Consider the following 20522-nt stretch of genomic DNA (forward strand, 5'->3'; position numbering starts at 1 on the left):
TACTTCCCGCGCTCGAGCCTGCGAGTAGCTCAAGCTCGGAAGTCGGAGAGTAGTGTTGGAAAAAATTGAAACTCGAGAGATTCACGACTCCCGTTCATACACTTGCCCCCTCTAACTTAAGCATCGGAGGGTCGGCGCCGGAAACCCCGGCCATCGGCTTCTTGCAGGTTTTCCGGAGGACGTCGCGCACCAGCCGGACCGCCGTTCGTCGATTCTCGCCGGAGTTCCCCCCTCCTCAGCCGACGGTCGCCCCTGGGTCCAAATTCCAGCAACATATATATAGCATATCATATAGTTTTTTTTTAAAAAAAATTCTTATATATATTTACATATCAAGTCAAATAATATTATGTTGCACTCTCAATAACACAATCGTTCTACCCATATAATTAACTACAGTCTATGATTAAGGTAATAGGATATGAAAAATGACTTTTCTATCACTTGGTATCTTCCTTTAGGGTAAAAAAAGAGGGGAAGCATGTGTGGTGGGATATTCGGGCCATGGGTGGATTTTGCAGGTTTCGGGGGGTTGGCGATTACTACCTGCTCTGAAAAATATCCGAGCTATGGTCTGTGATGGGATGATGCTTCAGGTGAAGCATGTGTTTAGAAAGGCCAATAGGGCTGCATATTACATGGCTTCTTTTGTTGCCAATTACTACCACCTCTGGGTGGGACAAGAGGAGTTGCTCTCCGCGATATATTGTTTTTTGATTTTTTTTGGTTATATTCGTATACGTTATATATGATACTTCTATTTTTAGTGCAGAAAAAAAAGAAGCAGCAGCTAAAAAAGAGGAGGAAGAGGAAGAGGGGAAGGATGTAAGGAAAAGTGGGAGGAGGGCTGGAAAAGAGGCAGGTACAATGGTAGGGTTGTCATCTAACTTTGAGATGTCATTAACTTGTCATGATGGTAGAGGAGGAGGAAAGAGAAGAAAGGAAAAAAAAAAAAAAGGAGAAGGAAGGTGGGGAAGAGGAGTAGTGGTATCTGCCAAAATAATGGGTATTATTGTCTCATCGCAATTCACAAAGGAAAAATTGGGTGGGAGAGGAGGAAAATAAGGAGGAAGAGACTACGTTAATATTGGGAGCGGCCCTGTAATTATGGGGTATCATTGGTTTTGTATAGAGATAGAGAAAGGAATGAGGAAAATCAGAGGCCAGTGGTGATAGTGAGGTAATCTTATTGTGGGAAAGAGGAATAAGAGGAGAGTGGGAAAGAGGGGCACCAACTAGGTTGAGAGTGATTCTTGTGATGCATCGCTTATCACAGAGGAAGAGGAGGAAGAAGATTGAGAGAATAATTTGATATAAAACATCCATTCGAATACTCATAATAATGACTATTCGATGAACTAATAACGGATACTTAAGCTATAAGTATCATTAAATATAAAGCATAAATTTATTTGACTTGATATATAAATGTGCATAACAAGTTTAAAATGAAATATACGTATAAAGTATGATATGCAAAAACAATGGTCAAAAAATAAAAATAATGTCATTATTTGTATTATAAACAATTTTTATAACCCGTAACAGCAGGGGCTTTTACAGCCGTTGTTTCAAACCACGGCCGAATTCCGGCTCGGCCCAGTCCGGTCCAGCCCGGTCCGGTTCCTCTCCGCCGCTGCCGTACGATATAAACCCTCCACCTCTCGCTGCTTCACCCTCGCTCGTCACCTCTACGCAATCTCTCTCGCGCTTGTCTCTTGCTTTCTCCTTCCGAGAGAGAGAAAGGGAGTCCAGAGAGCGGCGTATTATCGTCTGCCGGCGGCGGCGGAGGCGGGGGAGCTCTTTGGAAAGGGCCGGAAGCGATGGATCCGGACGCGCTGGCGAAGGCGTTCGTGGAGCACTACTACCGGACGTTTGACACGAGCCGTCCGGGGCTGGGGAACCTCTACCAGGAGGGCTCGATGCTGACCTTCGAAGGGGCGAAGACGCAGGGGGCGCAGGCCATCGTCGCCAAGCTCACCAGTCTTCCCTTCCAGCAGTGCCAGCACAACGTCTCCACCGTCGACTGCCAGCCCTCCGGCCCCGCCGGCGGAATGCTCGTCTTCGTCAGCGGCTCCCTCCAGCTCGCCGGCGAGCAGCACCCCCTCAAGTTCAGCCAGGTACATACCCCTCCCCCTCCTCTTTCACTTTGATCAACACGGCATCTTTCTTGATCTAGGGTTTGTTATCTTGATCCGATCGCCGGTTTGATCTGTTCGTTTTGGGTTGGGATGATGATTCCAGGGTTTGGTTCGTTTGCGATCTGATGATCTGGTGCTTAGGATCTATTGCTTATGTGACCTGATCTAGGGTTTTATGCACCTGTGATTTTTATTAGTAAAATTATATTATCAATACTAGTGGTTGTCGACATGTGATCTATTTGTTTTTTGAAATTGATGGGTGCTTTAATTTATAAAATTAGACTGAAGAAGGAAGTTTTGTGTTTGTAACTAAATGGATGTTCTCTCTTTTCGCTTTATGTTCTGCTGTTGCTTATGGTTTTCCATTATGCATTCTGTGAATTTTCATGGTTAATTATCAGTGAATTTATATAAGAATATCAAGGGTTAATATGTGTTTAGATTTCTCCGAGCAACAGAAAAACTTTAATTGTAGATAAAAGGGACTTTCAAGATTGAATGTAAAATATCATGACCAGAACAGTTTTGATCATGCATGTTCAGTTTGCTTGCTTATAAATTATTTTCACGCATAGATAATTGCACTGTTACCTAATGAACGGTTCTTTTATGCAGGTTACCTGTAGGAAACAAATGATGCTCTGTTTTGTTTTGTTTTGTTTGTTTTTTTTAAGAATTAGTGAGTATAATCAGTTAAGTATATGTAACAGTATGCAAATGTGTGGATGCTTCCTTACGCCAAGGTGGTATGTGAGATGGCTTAGGTGCTGAAATATATTGGTTTTAGCCTTACTTATATACATTGTTAGACTGCTGCTGAATATCTGACTTTTATCCACCTTACACTGAATTCAGGAGGGAAAGGTTAACTGCATTCATAAAAAAATGCTTTACTTGAAGGCTTCTTGTTTATGCTTAAGATTCTATAATTTGTTGCAAATGATTTATAATATGTTGTATGAGAAGGAAATCTGATATGATGTAATATAAGTGATGTGAGATCCAAAATTTGTATGTATATCAATCAAATATGTATTTTATTAGATAGGCTGTTGGCACATAAATGATCTTCTCTATGCTTATCCTTAGCATGGCAAATGTTAGGGAAGTTCTACAGGTATGCCAAGGGATGTAGATTTTGGTAAGTTATGAAATTCTGTGTTATCAATATATTTTCAAAGTTGTGTCTGGAGTATTGGATATATAACGATTAACGAAAGGGGTATCTACAGTGTGAGCCCTTGTGTTAATGTTCACATATAACATGGCTTATGAGAGTGGAAATGGTGCTTCAGATGAGGCTGGCTTGCTGACTTGATATTTGCAGCAGGGAAGTTTTGGGATGATATAAATGGGTCTTTGGGTCTTCTAGGCATCAAGGATTATAAGATGAATGAAGTAGCATAAGGTTTAAGGTGTCATGGTGTTTCATTTATGCAGAATGAGTCATATCATGTGTTTGATTCAATAGGAAACATGACAAGGTGAGGAAGAAATTGGGTTGAAAGAGAGTTGCTTAGGGCTGGGCCTAACAGGTTAAGATGGTGTAGGATTTTGTCTATGAGGCAGTGAGATGTAGCATTCTGGTTTTGTGGGTTGTTTTTGCAGTAAATAGGATTTGTATGAAATCATATCTGTTATAACACCAAAGTATGGTGAAACAAGGAAAGAAAAAGAGGATAGGAAGGGAAGAGTATGACAGTGATAGATTGGGTGGGGAGGAATAACAAGAAAAGGAGGGCAGTCTTGAGCTGGACAGTCTTGCCTTTTCAGAACTTAACCTAAATAGTAGACATTAATTAGAGAGAAAGCAGTTGGCATGTGTGGTTTGCTCTTAACCTCCATCTTGCTGTCGCGACATTGAAGAAGAAAGGAAGGAAGGGGAAGTCTGGCTGGTGGCTTCTAGCTTGAAGTAGAAGAAAGAAATGGATGGACAAGGGGGTTATCCTGTGAAAGAAGAAGGAAAGGTGTAGAAGGATTAGAGAAAGCTGCTAAGGGAGAACTAGAGAAGGTTGTTTTTATCTTGAAGATGAAGAAGAAGAAAGGCAAAGGGATGGGGTTGTTTGTGTTCAGATTGTCAGAGATGTTTTTACATTTTCTTTTCATGTTTCCATTTCTTCTTCTTCTTCTTCTTCTTCTTCTTTTTCTTGGGACAGCTTCTTCATATGGGTGTATCTCTTTATTTCTTCATTTTCATCTATTTATAATTCTTGCAAGATGTTTCTTGTTTGAGAGTATATTAGACCATGTCATTAGCTTAAAAAATGCTGAACATCTCTTTGTTATATTTCATTATTCTTGGACTATTTAACTCTTATCTTTGATTTTTCTTTTGCTTTTGTCAATAAGTTTCATCAAGTTGTAAGAAGAAAGCTGTGTTATTATATGTGTAATAAAACTATAGTATAAACTAAAATACAAAATAAAAATAAAGAGAAGGGAATGATGATAAAACAATTTTCATTTGCCATTACAATTATGTCGTTAGATAAAAAGAGTGTTGATATGAGATCCTATTCTCACCATGTCGGAATAGTTTGATGTTTTGAAGGCTGGAGAAATTTGGATAATCAAAAGTATAAAACCTCACCTACAGTTAGATGAGGGATACAATAGACGAATGGCAATTTGGTCATGTATGAGTCACTAAGTGAAATATTGCTTATGTTTCTCTTCTTTAAGTCTTCCCAATTTCCAATTATCTTGATACCTATGAAGAAGCCTCATAAATTGGGCTATCTTTATTGCATGCCTCTTTAAAGTGAGTCCTTACTAAAGTTTTTATTAATTTTTTCTTTCTACATGGTTTAACATGTTTATGTGTGTGTGTGTGTGTGTGTGTGTGTGTGTGTATTATATTCTTGTTGCTGCTCCACCTTGAGAAAAGTCTTGGCTCTGCCACTGACAGGGAGGCAAACCAGGTCATTTTCAAAAATTTAGGCCGGTGGACAGTGTCACAGTAAATCCTCTTAAAAAACAAACCACATGCTTAACCATGGCGTGCCGTTTTTCTGTCTTTGTTTTTGTGTATTTACATTCTCATGTTTCTTGGTTTGCTTTTCTGGAGATATGGTAATAAAAGAAAGAACTAATATTTGATTTGATACTAATTAAGTGATTTAGACATATTAGTCCCCCTTACTCAGCCCATTTCTATAACTTACCCTTCTATTGTAGAAAGATATCTAGAACCTCTCTTTTAGTGAATGGGGACAATAATCCTTGGCATCCAACCAGTGAATCACCTGTTTCTGGTGAACACAAGATGGCAAGTTAGGGCTACACCTGTTCAACCATCAAATTTGGTAGTCACGAAACAGTCTATGTGAGATCAAAAATAGTGCCATTCCTTTGTTTTGATTGACAACTTTCAAATTAATTTAATAGATCTGAAACTTAGTGTCCTGTCTGATTTTTGTTGATTGTGTTAGTTGATAACGGATAAGATGTAATAAAGCTATTCGCTTGTTGCCCTTGCTTTATGCATGTTGCTTTCCATCATTTCACGAGACAATATTATATTTGTTGTGCTCATCTATTTGATCATGACAACTAATCAAAATTGACACTTTGTTTTCTTTCTTCCATAGATGTTTCATTTGATGCCAACACCTCAGGGAAGCTTCTATGTGCTGAATGACATATTCCGGCTGAACTATGCTTGAGGAGTCTCAGAGCTGCTGGCTGTTTCAGGAATGCCGGGCGATAAAAGTGTTTTGTGTTATGGATTTTCTATTGAATGAGGGTGGTTGTTCTCTTATTTGGCTGTTTATTTCGCTTTGTGGTTGAATCGATGGTTTGAAAAGGAATGTTAAAACCTGCCATAGATTTACAGAAATGAGAACATGATCATTTCTATATATTATTTCCTCTTGTTTGAGGGGGACATGTTTTGTTGCTTTCTTCAGTAGATCAATAATGAAATGGCTAGTTTGGACAGCCAGATTATGTAAAAAGTTATGCGAACACTATGGTATGGTTTTTGCAATGGTAGCTTGTCTTTTCTCTCATTTGAGGTGATCTTATTGGAAGATCTAGAATGTCCATTGGAAACTGGTCGGCTGTGGCTCTATAAAGGAAGAAAGCTTACCACAACATGTATATTAGGTCTGGCCGTGGAATCTGTTCATGATGCTATCAGAGATCCATCCTGTCTCATGGGGTGCTGTGTTTTATAAGCTGCACCATGAGCATTTTGGTTTTCCATGCATAATAGGGCAACACATTTTGAGAACAGAGACTGTATAATTTTGGAAACATATGTAGAGCTGAGAGATGTTTAGCTGACTCATTTTCTCGCTCCCTTTTATTTTGCTCTTTGGAAGAATCACTGGATTTGTCTGGCTTCTGCCTGCCCTCTTTGAGGGAATAATCAATGGTCTGCCAAAGTGTGTTGTTGCCAAATTTATTGTGGAACTGATAGTTTGTCAACCAATCAATGCTGAAACAAACATTACAGAATTAGGTGATATTGATCTGCGAGTCCTCGTGTCCTTTTACTGATATAATCTGTTTTGATGGTGAAGTCTTTTAGTCTGAAATTTATTCGATCCGTGCAGGATACTTTTGCAACATCTCAATACCATATGATAGTGGCAAAGAGGCAATGCTTGTTTTCCTATGTCTCTTAGATTATAGTCATCTAATCTTCTTCTTTTTATTTTTTGAATAAAATATCAAATTTATTGTGGAGTTGATGGTTTGCCAATCAATCAATGCTGAAACAGACTTTATAGCCCCAGGTGATTTGCTCATCTGCTGCATGTGAGAGTCTTTTTCCTGCACTTGAGAAATAACATCTTCAGTGGTAACATTGCTCTGCAAGTCCTCATGTCCTTTTATTAACATAGTTTGTTTTGATGGTGAAATTTGTTCGATCCATATAGTTGATAATTCTGCAACAACACCATCTCAACACCATATGATCGGGGCAAAGAGGCAATGCATGTTCAACTTTGTTCTCTTAGATTATAGTCATGTAATCTCTTCAAATTATTGTTATTATTTTCTTTTGTAAATCTATGTTCCCATCATTGTACAAAATGATGAAGTGCTAGGAAAATGAAAGAAAATTGAAGTTCTGGAAACATGCGCTACAGCTGAAAGACCACCAGAGTGGGATAATGTTCCGGCCATGAAGTAGAACTACAGCCATGTGATGGACGCTCCTTGCTGAAACAACGGACTGAAATAGAGTTCAGACCTGCTGGATATAGCCAAATAACAATCTTCAGAACCCTCATACTCCATCCCAAAGGAGTCCACAGGTCTTGACACAGAAATCCTGAGGATGATTCACAGGAATTGCATATTAAGTCAGATGAGAGTATGAGACATGGATAACTAATTCAAAACTGGCATTACTGCTGTACATGGCCTTTGGATGAATACAGCCATAACTCTAACCTCTCCTAGCTGGTGTATGGTGCTTAATAACTCATCTAGCCATTGGTAATGAAGGAAGCGTGGTCAGGCATAGATTAAGTTTCAGTGTCTCTGACTCATCAAGTCATTAGTGTCATGACTCGAACAGTTTGACAAATTCTCACGAGCAGATTGGCGGCCATCGTGAGACGTAAGGTATCAACTCCTGATCTCTAAGCATTGTACACTATCAAAGTAGATAATAATTCTGTTTATGAATCTATGACATTGTAACATGCTCTAGGTGTCACAGTATTATTCCTTAGATCGATTTGAAGCATGGAATTGTAATGAAATGGCCAAATGGCAACACAAAGGCATTCTTTTTAAAAGTAAAAGGTTCCTCCTCATCACAAGTCTGGAAGAAAGTAACTTATCCAATTCCATTCCAATTGCATGTGCCATCTTTGATACGCATTTCGATCCCAATACACAGAAGGCTGAGTACTCTCAACATAACAATAACTCTTCAAGCTTTTTGTAGTTTTCCATCTTTCTAGAATTATAATCCTTCAATGCTACAATAAAACTAGAAAATCTTCATTATCGAACAATGTATTCGCAATTCCTAAATGACTAAGGAAAATTTTGACTAATTATGCTTTTCTTGGTATAGGAGTAAAGAGCACTTCTTAATACATGACTAATGACTGATGAAATCAGTATATCTCAGAAGGATAGATGCACAATGAAAAAGAGGGCAGGTTCCAAAACAAAATGGTAGGGTTATTAGAGGGCAAGGCACTAGGGATGCATGATAAGCTGAAGGAATCTTTGTAGGATCATAGGATTAAGGCTCCTAACTTTTAACTTACAGTTCAGACGTAGTCAAGTCTATTCAGCAGAAGCTCTTATATATATTTTGCATGCACATGTATGTAGGGCAATATGGTTACTTTAATGTGTTCCACGTCATCAGGTATCTAACAAGGTAGATGGAATCCTTTCAGACATGAATACCATCAAATATCCATGCTGTCGCACCCACCCACAAACAAAAACGTGAGGAACACAGGATCATCCAAGACAAAAGAGGACAGCATGTTCACTGTTTTTTTCCAAAGGACGGCCAGAGCACTGAAACATTCTCATGATTTAATACAGTAACAATGGGAATACTTAGTATACATTCACATGCATCATTATGATATCATTCATGATTTTGTACAGCAATTTGGTGGGATACTTGAATTGGCCGTTGGGAATCGCGTGTTTTAACCTCTCTGCTTGCTGTTTTTTTCTGGATAGATGAGTGGCCTTTAGGAATTGATACCACTCACAAGCCTCATCTCTTCAGGTAAGCTATCACACCGAGCCCAGCAACAAGTGCAGCTCCTGCTGCAACCGCACCATACGCCGATGCCCATGCATCCGTGTTAGCATAGTCCATACTTCCTGATCCGCCTCGCTTCTTTCGACCTCCTGTGCCTGTGTAATCTAAATATAACCTTAAACCCTACAAAAAGAAGAGAAGGAAGAAAAAAGAAAACAGAAGTGAACTCCCTTGATCCAGAGCAAACTAGGCATCGAGACTAACCGATGCCACCAGAGGATTCAGCTGTCGTTCATGCAAGCAACTGACACTGGGTGAAAAGAGTTTCTCATCCCGAAAGAAAAAGTTGAAAGCCAGATTTTACGACAGCTAGTCTTGATAGGAAAAGGAGAGTTCAAGGTAGCATTGGAGAGATAAAAGAGTGATAATTATCTGGGGCAAGGCCATGATACCTTCCAACCAACTAGTCTAGCATGCTCCACAGCTGCAGATAGGTCGCTGTCCGATGCAAGAATGACTTTGTCATGATCCTCGTCTTCGTACTGCAAAAAACATGATCGAAAGGAATCATGTTAAAGAACCTCTTGATAGGATAGGCTTACCATCAAATATACTGCTGCTGAAGTTAGTAAAGGCATTTCTAAGATACCAGAATTTGTGGCAAATGATTCCTGTCGATGTCATTACCCACCCTCTGGAGGATGGAAGTGATGAGGTATGTCAAACTTCGCGTGTCTGAAATGGACACCACCAACATGACCAACCGTCTAAGAATGCAGGACTTTAACAGGGATCGATATTTTTAGACTGAAAGATAATGAGGGCGCAGATCGTACCACAATTAAATCTATGCATCCTGCCCTTTCTGTCCTCGAGCTTAAACGCGAATGTGGTAGGTAAGCTTGAAGAAGGATTAGAAGACCCTACTATGTCCGTCCCTTCCGATGCAATCTTGATGGAATTTTCGCTGGAACACAACCATATGACTAAGTTAGATGTGCTATTGAGTATTGAAGGTTCTCATGATGCAAACTAGAGCATGTAACCTCCGTGCATCGTCATCATCATCTGAAGGCCCTAAGGCCATAGCAGAATCCCAGAACTTTTGCATCATGGAAATTGTTGCCTCATTTCCAACTCCCCCTGTGCTTTCAACCTTGATTTATGACAGGCAGAGATCCAGATTACATCCCATCAATAATGCACAGAGAAAGACCATAAAGCTAAATATATAAGTTAAATTGCAAAACCTTAACTACATATGCTTGTAAAAAAGAACAAAGTATGATATTCTCATTGCAGAGGTTACAATTAGACTTTGGATATAGGATAAACCAGATAATCCCTAGCATACAGCCTTTGTTCCTAAAGCAAATGGAATTGTGACAGTTATGCACCAGTGTGAGATATGTGGGATAATTAGAATAGCTAAATGATGGAAAACATCATATAACCAAGTATATATTTTAATTTCTGAGACCAGTACTAAGTGATCTCAAAGAAAAGAGCCTGAAAGTCAGAAGTAATGAGGTCACCTCTTGACATAGATGTGACCTTTGGACCACCACAGGATCTAGCATTTGCCCGAAGTTCAGGCCCATGGATCTAGACATACCAAATACCAATATGGTATCATATAAGTATGTGGCATATTGTCGAAGGAAAGGAGTTGAACTAGATGTAGATCAAATATACTGACACCTTCATCCTCAATATTGATTACGATTAATAATTCACTTCCATAATGCAAAACCTCATATAAGATATTACATAACTATTATAGGTGTTAGAAATATAGTTCATAACCAACGCCTACTGAACTTACAAATTATAAAAAGATGGCTTTACTTATTCTTTCCCCAGTTTCTTCTTTTGACAGTAACATCTTTGATTTGAGCTACATATTGTATCCATTCAATTTTCCTGATGCCATGAGTTCTTTGATGTCGATGCCAAAATCTACTCAATTTTCCATCTTCATTCCCTTGGCCAGTTCAGTTTCTATGCCTTCATCAATTCACTCAGTTCAAATAATATCTTCTTAGTTTTACAATTCTCCACTTTATCATTCTCATCTATGTGATGCCTAATGTATGAGCTTGGACCCTCATTATTGCCGATTGTATTCCATAAAATATTGCAGGCATCATTGTTGTCTTATGTTGGATCTTGAATTCTCAAAGATGCCCTTCCACTTTGTCTAACATGTTTTAACACCATTAGATATATGTATTCATCCTTCTCATCAGCTTTTTGAGGGAAAAAATGAAAGAGAGAAAGAAATGATGATGTTGGGGCATCTCTTTGCAGTCAGGTTTGGAAAGCTCTTCATTTTCCCCACCTAAATATCATTCCATTTGTTTCTAATTATGCCTTATCCTCCATATATCCAAATATGCATTCAAACTTATTCTCATTTCACAATTACCACAATATCATATCATTTAACATAACCACGGCATTTCTTATCAGCAGTCTCTTTCTTTCTTTCTTTTTCTTCATTTTAAGGGAGAGAGAGAGAGAGAGAGGCAGCTACATAAAAAATATGTAAAGAGATGACCTACCGAGCATAGGCTGCTATAAAAGGAAACTAAAGTTCCTTCTTGTAACTACTTCTAACAATTGTTCTCTCAAAAAAAAAGGGAAAACAAAGGAAAATATAAAATGATTCTCTCAAAAATCTGCTTCTGACAATATTCCCTATTCCATGGATGTACTTGATAGTCTTAACGTAAACTTTATTACATATTTCTTCCTTCACACCCACCAAATAACTACTTGCAATACTCTATGCTTTCCCCCAAGTTCACTAAAACCATGTTAGTTTCTTTTCTTCTATTTATCAATTATTTAAGACTGAAAACAACCTATATGGTTGACATCACTAGAATAAAGAAATATGAATTTGTTAGTAAGATTTTCTGACAGAAACCAGCACAGTTTGGTTTGGAGCAGTTCCATGAGGAACCTATTCATACTTACTCTTGTTTTGAATCTTTATGACCTTTAGGTTTCACTTGAAGTTGATCAATTAACGTTGGATTTTAGTACCACTTTTGGAACTGCTTTTCTTTTTTTTTTCTTTTTTTTTTTTCAATTGTTACTGATTATGACAGATCTAGGTCTAGAAGCTTGTTATTAAGATTACTTAGGTTTCGTGAATTTTTTAGTATTCATAAATCATTGCATATGGGATTCACACCAAGAAAGGCTTTGTAGATAGATCTCAAGGAACTACACTTTTCTCAAACTAAAGAGAAATTAAAATTTAACTTATTATTCCTTGAAACAATTCTAAGATATGTGAACTTCTTGCACATTTCGATGTGGATTGCCTTTAGGTCCATTCTACACCAACATCGCACAAGACTGCCAGAGTATATGCATTTGGTGGCAATAAAGTGTGTCAATTTTTCGTGTATGGTGTGCAAGATTCTCATTAAATAAGTAAATGATGTTTTTTTGAATTTAATTTATGAATTCATTTCTTTTATAGTTTTAAATATTTTGATGGTCTTTGATTGAAACCATTGAACTGTACAACAAAACATAGACATACTTTAAAAGCAATGTGTAATACGCCCTTTTAGTATGTATTATTTTTTAAAGTTTTTCTAAACTTTCCCTCTTTTATTGCTTACAAAATATTTCAAATAACTTGTATATCTTTAAGAAATTTCAGACCAAAACCATGTGCTCAAACTTTGGATTTTTAAGGTCATTATCATCATTCTTGCACTAATCATTGTAACCTCATTTTGTAGGCAATATGTTTAATTCAACTAGTTGACTGCAAATTTGTAGGTTGCGTCTAATCTTCTTCTTATAATAAGGCCTAGAAAGTAGAAAGACTTCGCCAAGCATTTGATGTTCTAACTTTAAATCTTACTGAATAAGATTCTTAGCTTGTGTTATGCATTGCTCTCATGACATTGCATCACTTTGAAAGTTATCCATGTGTTGGATATCTGAATTACAATGCCACCTGGGGTATCATGCTCATTCTCAAAAAATATCCTCTGGCAGAGTCTTCATTTAATAACTTATGAAATAATCTTATTTATGTGTCCTTATTCTCCCAATCCGTCATCAATAAGATAGCATTTTAACTCTTTATGTATTGATTTGATTTATCTAATTTTCTTCTCCCTCATCTGGCAAATAAGTCTAGATTCTATACACTTTTCAAGCCTCTCATTAATGGGATAAAACATCAATTTTTTAAGCACCCGAATCCAATACTTAGACATGGGCATTAGTTTTCGCACTTTGCAATGAGTCCATTAAAAAGAAATGGATATGGGAATAATCCAACATAGACTCGCACTGATGCCTTACCTATATACTCAGATATAATTGACATCATTTAAGGCAACCTCTCATATTGCACATGGATAAATTCCATATTTACTTTGTCAGGTTTACCTTATTTTTTTTTCAGTTTCATATCTCATCCTATTTATGCCATTTAATTTTTGTCATTCTAAAAAGCATGACTGCTTTCCTAGACTTTTGGACATCAACATTGAAATACCAAGTCTATTACATATGTGCTGTCTTATCACAGATTTTCCTATAACTATTTGAGTGGTTTTTGTAGAATTTATCATTTGAACTGCCATCATGGTCAACAAAATCTTCAAGTTTAGTTGCCTTCATGTGACACCATCTCCCCCCAACCCAAGGAGAGGGGAAAATTAAAAAGATAAATGTCTCTAAAGGTCATTACATGATCTCCTTACAGTTTCCAAAAACATGTACTTCAACATCTATGATTTCATCAGTTTCCTTATTCCTAGGGTGAAACCATAGCCAATAGGTTTTCTTGGTAGCACTTCACAATATTTACATATCAATCTCTCTAATAAGAAAATAATGTGTATAACATGATTGAATCTTGAATCTTGATAATCAACTAACGAAATATTCCTGGTTATTATTGCATAACTCAGTCTGGTTATCAATATTTCCCTTATCCTTACCTTAAGGTTTTTTTAGTATTTTCCATCTTGGCTTTCGTGAACTCCAACTTTGTCATATAAGTCATCGTAGGATTAGCTCAGTTTACTAGCATCTTGGCCCACTCAGCTTCTTCTAAGTCCAAGTAATATCCATAAAATTTAAATATCAAACATGAGCAGAAACTTGAGAAACAAAGAGAGAACCATAACCACAACCATTCTGCCTATTCCCATCTATTTGGGCTTGATTAAGAAGCAAAGAGAGAAATGAAATATATTGTAGGACTAGAAATTGCAAAACTAGCATAGTTATTTAGTGGCATTTTTTGTGGATTACTACAGCAATTGTCAAAAAGTTACATCTGACTCTGAGGCATGGACTTCTATCATCCAGTCAAATAATTGACTAAAGACAGATTGGAAGAAAAGATGACAAATGCTAAGCTTAATATCAGCATTTAGTCATATATAACTAGTTAATAGTACTTGGTATCTAAAATGCAGTTGAAGCAAGCTTGCTAAAGTTGGAAAATTAAGTGAAGGAAAAACAAACCATATAATGGCCCAAAAGAAATACAATAGTGACTTACTGTGGCTACTGCAGCATGAGTAATGCATATTACGTCAACCATGGAAACAATTTTCCCATCTATTTGAAAGAACAAAATGTCAGAAACAATCAAAAGGATTGCTATCACTAATAAAAATACAAATAATTCTATATGCATATTTATCACTCACATAGATGTTACTTATATATTTATTTGTCATTCTATTTACGTTGTTGGCACAGAGAAAGGTTACCTCTGTCTACAACAGGGAGATGCAAAAATTTGCCATTCTGCATGATATGAAGAGCATCAAGGATTGGTGTATCAACAGTTGCGCATTCAGGACTTGGAGTCATGACCTGCAATGTGAGAATCCCATGTTCCATGCTTTGAGTTTCATCGTGCAATTGAAATATCAACTTGTCAAAGGTGAGTGTGCATGTTGTACGTTTATGTCATTAGCAAAATTTTGTGAAATAACTCTGACAACAGATATATAGTAGTGGACTGGTATTACCTTGGTTCAAGGCATGCCGTACCAGCCTGAACCAGGTGGTACGGAGAGACCATACCATACTGGTTCAGTATCGGTATCCGGTATAGATGGCGTATCGACACGCGGCATGCCAAAAAAATTTTATACCGTATTGTACCGACACTGTGCTAGTGTGGCACCAGTCCGGGATCCGGTACCGAGACAGCAAACCTTGCCTTGGTTCATAGTGTATCTATCTATTAGATGATGTTTAGACTGCATGAAACCTTAACATAAGAGTTCCTTTGTTAGGCATGGTATTGAACCACTAACAATCCATATAGTAGCATACTAATCACGATGTTATGGTACATAGTAGGAGCCTGCAAGTGGCTTGAATGGACCAATATCTGGCCTGACTTATACCCCATGTAAGGAGCAAAATGTGTTGGGAATGTGTCCCAAATTAGGATACAACCTCCAACCAGGCCAGGTATGGATCTGACAAAATTGGACTAAACCTGACAAAACCTGTCTAAGTATCAATATTAGACATAATGGAAGTGATTGAGATTCAGATTCAACCTGTGCTATCCGTGGTGAAGACATCTTTAAGTCAGTTGTGCATTAGACTACTACTAAGACCATGACTTAACCTCGTACTAACCTGATTCACAAAATTTAAGCATATTGGACACTTGTGACTCAAGTATCACTTTGTATCCTCTCTCTAATAGTCTTGGAAGGGCCCAAAGGTTACTCAGGGATCTTGTGGCAGCTAAGGGTGTGGGGCCAGCCTGCATCACTGTCTTTATACAAATCAACCTTAAAATGGCCATGGTGGAGACCTGCAGCCATCTGAAAGGATATTGATTCTTTTTCTATGATAAGCCAAAATTTAACTTTGGAGGTGATCAGATTTCCTATAGGAACTCTACTTCCTTTTCTTATACTGAATCTTAAACTTTTGAAAATATTCATCATGGATGGATTTTTTCCTCCAAACAAAAAAAGAAGAATTCGAAATACTTCTCAACATGGAAGATGGTGTTTGATCATTTAATCTGTCTGGATCAAAGACAATACATCAGTTATGTGATATAAGGGATTATACATTCATAAATTTGTCACTTAGACAACACACATACATGCACATACATACATATATACAGACATATATATACATATATGCATACATATATATACACACACACACACAAAAGAATGCTGAACCGGCCCGTACCAGCTGGTTCAGCCAGTACCGAACTGGTCCGGTTTGGCATTAAAAAATGGTATCGGCTCGTACTAGTTTGAACCGGCCCATGCCGGCCTTCGTACCGGCCGGTACTGGCTAGCCCAATTTTTTTTGGACTTTTGGAGGCCGAACTAGAAGTACCAGTTTGGTACCGGTTCAAACCGGTCTGAACCAATACCGAACCGGTTCGGTAGCCGACCAGTACGCCTACCGGTACTGGTTCAACGATCCTTAATATACACACACATATATATATATATACACATATACATATACATATATATCAATATATTTATGTATATATATATACACACACATATATATGTACGTATAGATATATATACATACATATATATCTATATGTATATATATATACAGACACACACACATATATACATATACATATATATATATATATATATATATATATATATATACACATATATAGATATTTATACACATTTATATGTACATATATATATATATATATATATATATATATATATATATATATATATATATATATATATAAGTATGTATATATATGTATATATATAGACATACATACATCTATATATATATATATATATGTACATATAGATATATACACACACATATCTATCTATCTATCTATATATATATATATATATATATATACATATACATATATACATACACACACACACACACACACACACACACACTCACACACACACACATATATAATGAAAATGGTTTGTAGAGCACACTCCTAGACTCCAAAGCCCTTCATGTAATTTTCATGCATGAGGCTCACGATAAATATATTTTCTTCGATATTTATTTCTAGGAGTTCCCAGCAGCTTCTACATGGCTGCGCATAAAAGTTTCTGCAGCTGCACTCTTGCTGGATTGTGTCACAGCCATCCAAGTTCCCTCCCTTGAAGAATGCACATGCATCTCACATGATGAATAATAGTACAATCTATTAATAATAAGCTCAGAATCTGAATGTTTTTGTGAATTAACAGGATCTGATCAGGGTAACATGTTAATTATTTGCAAATCTAAGCACAATATACAATATTTAAAAACTTTTGTACCAATGTATAGTAGTCAAGAAGTATAAAGGAAAGAAAACAATAGACTAGAGCATTACAAAACAGCTGTAACATGAAACAAAAAATATTATTTGGAACTGCAATGACCACAAAACTTCTTACGTCTTGTCATTTTTCTTTTTTTTCTTTTTATGAATAATACGAGAGGTATCTCTACTTTTGACATCCTGTCATCACAAGCAAGCATTACCTAAAGCATAATGCTCTTCACAAGGATGGAGATGGAAGCTAATTGCACAATCATATGGCAGAGCATCATAGAGAACAAAATTTGTGAAATGAAAGACTCCATGGGGTATTAATACCTTCTCCACAGGGGTTGAATCTGGAGAAAGATTTTTTGCAATAACCCGCATCAAGATATCACTTGAACTGATTCAAAAGCAACGAGAAAAAACAGAGAGATAAGACAACCATAAAGGAGTTAAAAAGTAATAAAAACTATAGTTCAAAGAAACATATACATAATAAAACTAAGGAGCTTACGTCAATATGCCCTGAGGTTTATTTTGAACTGTTACAACTGCTGAACTTATTTGAACTTCAAGCATCTTCCTTGTTGCAGTTAATACTGACTCTGTTGGTGAAACTGTAAGAACCCTATATATGATGTTAGAACTAGTTAATCATAAAACCATTAAATTTATCTTAATAAAATCATACAAAATCTAATAAATTAATTAATGTAAATTCCACATGAAGATGTTGCCTACTTTGTATTCCCAGAAATAATGGTCGACAAAGAAGGCCTAAATATCCGCTCTCGGAGAGTTTCAATGAATGTATTAGGCCCTGCACAGAAACCAGTTAAGACAGGAAGCTGCAATGAGACCTATTTCATATAATAATTAAGAATGATTTGATGATGTGTAAAGCAAAAGGAAATTAGATAGTATGCAATCACGTGATGTCACTCATTTACTTTCAACTATTCACCATGCACACACCAGAAACAGAAGTTCCCCAATGCTTTTCCACTCCTTCAACAGCTGCTGCGATGGCTTTTCCTTTCTCAGCTGTCCTTTCCATTCGTGCAATGGCATCATATAGACACTTAGCTATATCAAGCAATGCAATTACCTCACCATTCTCCACAACAGGCAAATGCCTGAACTTTCCTGGAATGGGAAGTTTTGAAGGTAAAACATTTTCGGTTTCATATACAAGTTTTTTTTCAAAAAATCCCATAGCGTACTAAAATCCATACAAACCTCGCACCATCTTTTGCAATGCTTCCACGGCTAGTGTGTCTGAAAGAACAAAAATAGGATTCCGTGTCATGACTTTGGAAACAGGTGTATCCTCAAGCTTTAGTCCAGCAGCAATGACTCTCGTTGCTATATCCTTCAATTCAGAAAAGACACAAGCAGCATTATGTGCTCCGATAGAGCGAGTACCCATAGGTATATTATGCATGAAAGAAAGGGCAGCGACCTTGTCTGTCAGGATTCCACAAAGCAAGGCATTCGAGTCAGTCAGCAAAGCAGCATCAGCCCTACGAGCAGCCATCCTTCGGCAGGCCTCATGAACTGTTGTATTTTCAGGCATTGTTAAGGCTTTAGACAGACGCAGTCTCTTTACAGTTCTCTCACCACCTAGAGTCCTGCTCTCGAGGAGATAAATGCACAGCATAGATACACTAAGTTTATTCTTAAAGATTTTTGAGGCAAAGATTGGACTGAGTGAGACCAGTTCAAATCAATTTATTCTTACAAGATTTATGTACTTGATAGATGGATAATTGGTTAATGTATTCATATTCCAGCAGTTATAGAAGTACAAATGCAGCATAACTCCATCAACATTAACTTGACTGATGCCCAATAATCATGACAAAAATACTGCATTTTAAAGCAAAATCATAGAATAAGTTGTACCTCCCAGAACATCAAGTTTTATAACAGTAGCAAGTAGAAGCTTTCGACATGGAATATCATAATGGATCAAGAAACAACAAGGGGGTGTTCTACTAGTAAAAGCCATGCATGAAGATAACAATCATAGTAGATTACAAGCAATGGTAACATGTAGGGCTTGTTTTGTTCACGGGAAGCATTTTTCCTCCTACGAATATGATTCCTGAAAAGCAGATTCCTAGAAAAAGGATGCCTGAAAAAGTACTTTTGGCATGTTTGGTTGACCATGGAAAAGTGACAGATTTTCAGAGTGCTTATATTTGGTTGACCATCCACTTTCCTGAGAAAGTTATGTGTAATTCCTATTATACCCTTAATAAAAATTGGGTCTTTAATGCCTATTTAATGCTGAAGGGCCTTTTTGAAAAAAAAATAAAAATGGAGTGATTCTTGGCTCATGGGAAAGTAAATGGGAAAGTTACTTTCCCATGAAATATGGGAATCATATTCCCATGAGAATACAACTTTCCCATCTCTCTCTTTTGAAAACTTAAACCAAACAAGAGGCATCTCATTACTTTTCCGTTGACCACACTTTTTCTGCTTCTTTTCCCGCGAACCAAACAAGCCCGTATATGGACAAAAGGTAGGCTTCCAAGACAAGAACATGAAAACATTGAGCAAGGATACCATGTTTTCTGTTCACAGGATAGCCAAGGTGGTGCTCACTTGGCTGTCATAAATTTTAGCAATAATTAGTGAACAAAACGAAAATATTATACCCTAACCACATTAAATACTATTTCTTCTATACATTGATAATTTGAGCACCATAAACGCCCCTATCATCCATGAACAGTTCTATAAAGCATTTTAATGATATATCCATGATAAGTGGTAGGATAAATCTTATTCAAGAGCCTCATTTCAATTCACTCTCTAAATCCTACCAACATTATCCGTGACAATTCAAAAATTCCTACCAAAAGCAGTTATAGATAATCATACAAAGGGAATAATGCAACAATAATTTCATATCCAACAAAAAGCACCAACAACAATAAATGGAAAAAAAATTAAAATAGACAGCAGGAAATATATATATACATATTTTCTTGAAACCAAATCCAAGATTACAGGAAAGAGGAAGAATCAAAACGAATCGATCAGACAAAGAACTCCGACGAATTATAATGGCAACAAAGGGAAGGATCGTACGGAGAGCGAGTCACGGGCGGCCTCCGGCCGGAATCGGAGCCCGCATTCTCGGAGGGCTTCTTCTTTCCCAGCGAGCTGGATACCGACATGCTCCTCCGGTTGCCGTCCATCCCCGTCTGGTCTCTACTCCGGTCGGAATTATCGGTCCGGTGACGAGTCGCTCCGATCTCCGGCAAGGGAACGGGAAAATCTCGTGGGGAGAGACGAAGGTGTTACGGTCGCTTCGCTTCCTTCTCCCGTTTCCGACGGAACGGAAGCTTCTTCT

The 20522-nt window shown here is 37.3% G+C and overlaps 2 protein-coding genes across 3 annotated transcripts; one reads left to right on the forward strand and one right to left on the reverse strand.

Moving 5' to 3' along the window:
* Positions 1-1665: 1665 nt before the first annotated feature.
* Positions 1666-6154, forward strand: LOC103713701 (nuclear transport factor 2B-like). The gene is made up of 2 exons (XM_008800711.4): positions 1666-2120; positions 5735-6154. Exons 1-2 carry the CDS (start codon positions 1824-1826, stop codon positions 5807-5809), a joined length of 372 nt encoding a protein of 123 aa, XP_008798933.1. The 5' UTR covers positions 1666-1823; the 3' UTR covers positions 5810-6154.
* A 2434-nt stretch (positions 6155-8588) lies between these two features.
* Positions 8589-20522, reverse strand: LOC103713700 (CBS domain-containing protein CBSCBSPB5-like). Of its 2 annotated transcripts, none has more exons than XM_008800710.4 (14): positions 20258-20522; positions 18618-18786; positions 18395-18527; positions 18131-18301; positions 17897-17975; positions 17670-17783; positions 17489-17555; positions 14607-14712; positions 14393-14451; positions 9888-9997; positions 9678-9808; positions 9491-9576; positions 9294-9383; positions 8589-9024 (listed from the first exon to the last, which is right to left on the reverse strand). In XM_008800710.4, exons 1-14 carry the CDS (start codon positions 20365-20367, stop codon positions 8854-8856), a joined length of 1596 nt encoding a protein of 531 aa, XP_008798932.1. In that variant the 5' UTR covers positions 20368-20522; the 3' UTR covers positions 8589-8853. The 2 variants fall into 2 exon arrangements, with proteins under 2 accessions (XP_008798932.1, XP_038986888.1); XM_039130960.1 differs by having other exon boundaries at positions 18618-18712; positions 20258-20344.

The sequence above is a fragment of the Phoenix dactylifera genome, chromosome 10 (assembly GCF_009389715.1).
Source record: "Phoenix dactylifera cultivar Barhee BC4 chromosome 10, palm_55x_up_171113_PBpolish2nd_filt_p, whole genome shotgun sequence".
NCBI classification, from domain to species: Eukaryota; Viridiplantae; Streptophyta; class Magnoliopsida; order Arecales; family Arecaceae; genus Phoenix; species Phoenix dactylifera.

Excerpts from the sequence above, each read along its gene's own strand:
- LOC103713701 (XM_008800711.4), top strand. The coding sequence starts at position 1,824 with ATGGATCCGGACGCGCTGGCGAAGGCGTTCGTGGAGCACTACTACCGG. Across the intron at positions 2,121-5,734 it reads ACCCCCTCAAGTTCAGCCAG|ATGTTTCATTTGATGCCAAC; the intron begins GTACATACCCCT and ends TTTCTTCCATAG.
- LOC103713700 (XM_008800710.4), bottom strand. The coding sequence starts at position 20,367 with ATGGACGGCAACCGGAGGAGCATGTCGGTATCCAGCTCGCTGGGAAAG. Across the intron at positions 18,787-20,257 it reads CCGCCCGTGACTCGCTCTCC|GACTCTAGGTGGTGAGAGAA; the intron begins GTACGATCCTTC and ends CCTCGAGAGCAG. Across the intron at positions 9,025-9,293 it reads CTAGACTAGTTGGTTGGAAG|GGTTTAAGGTTATATTTAGA; the intron begins GTATCATGGCCT and ends TTCTTTTTGTAG.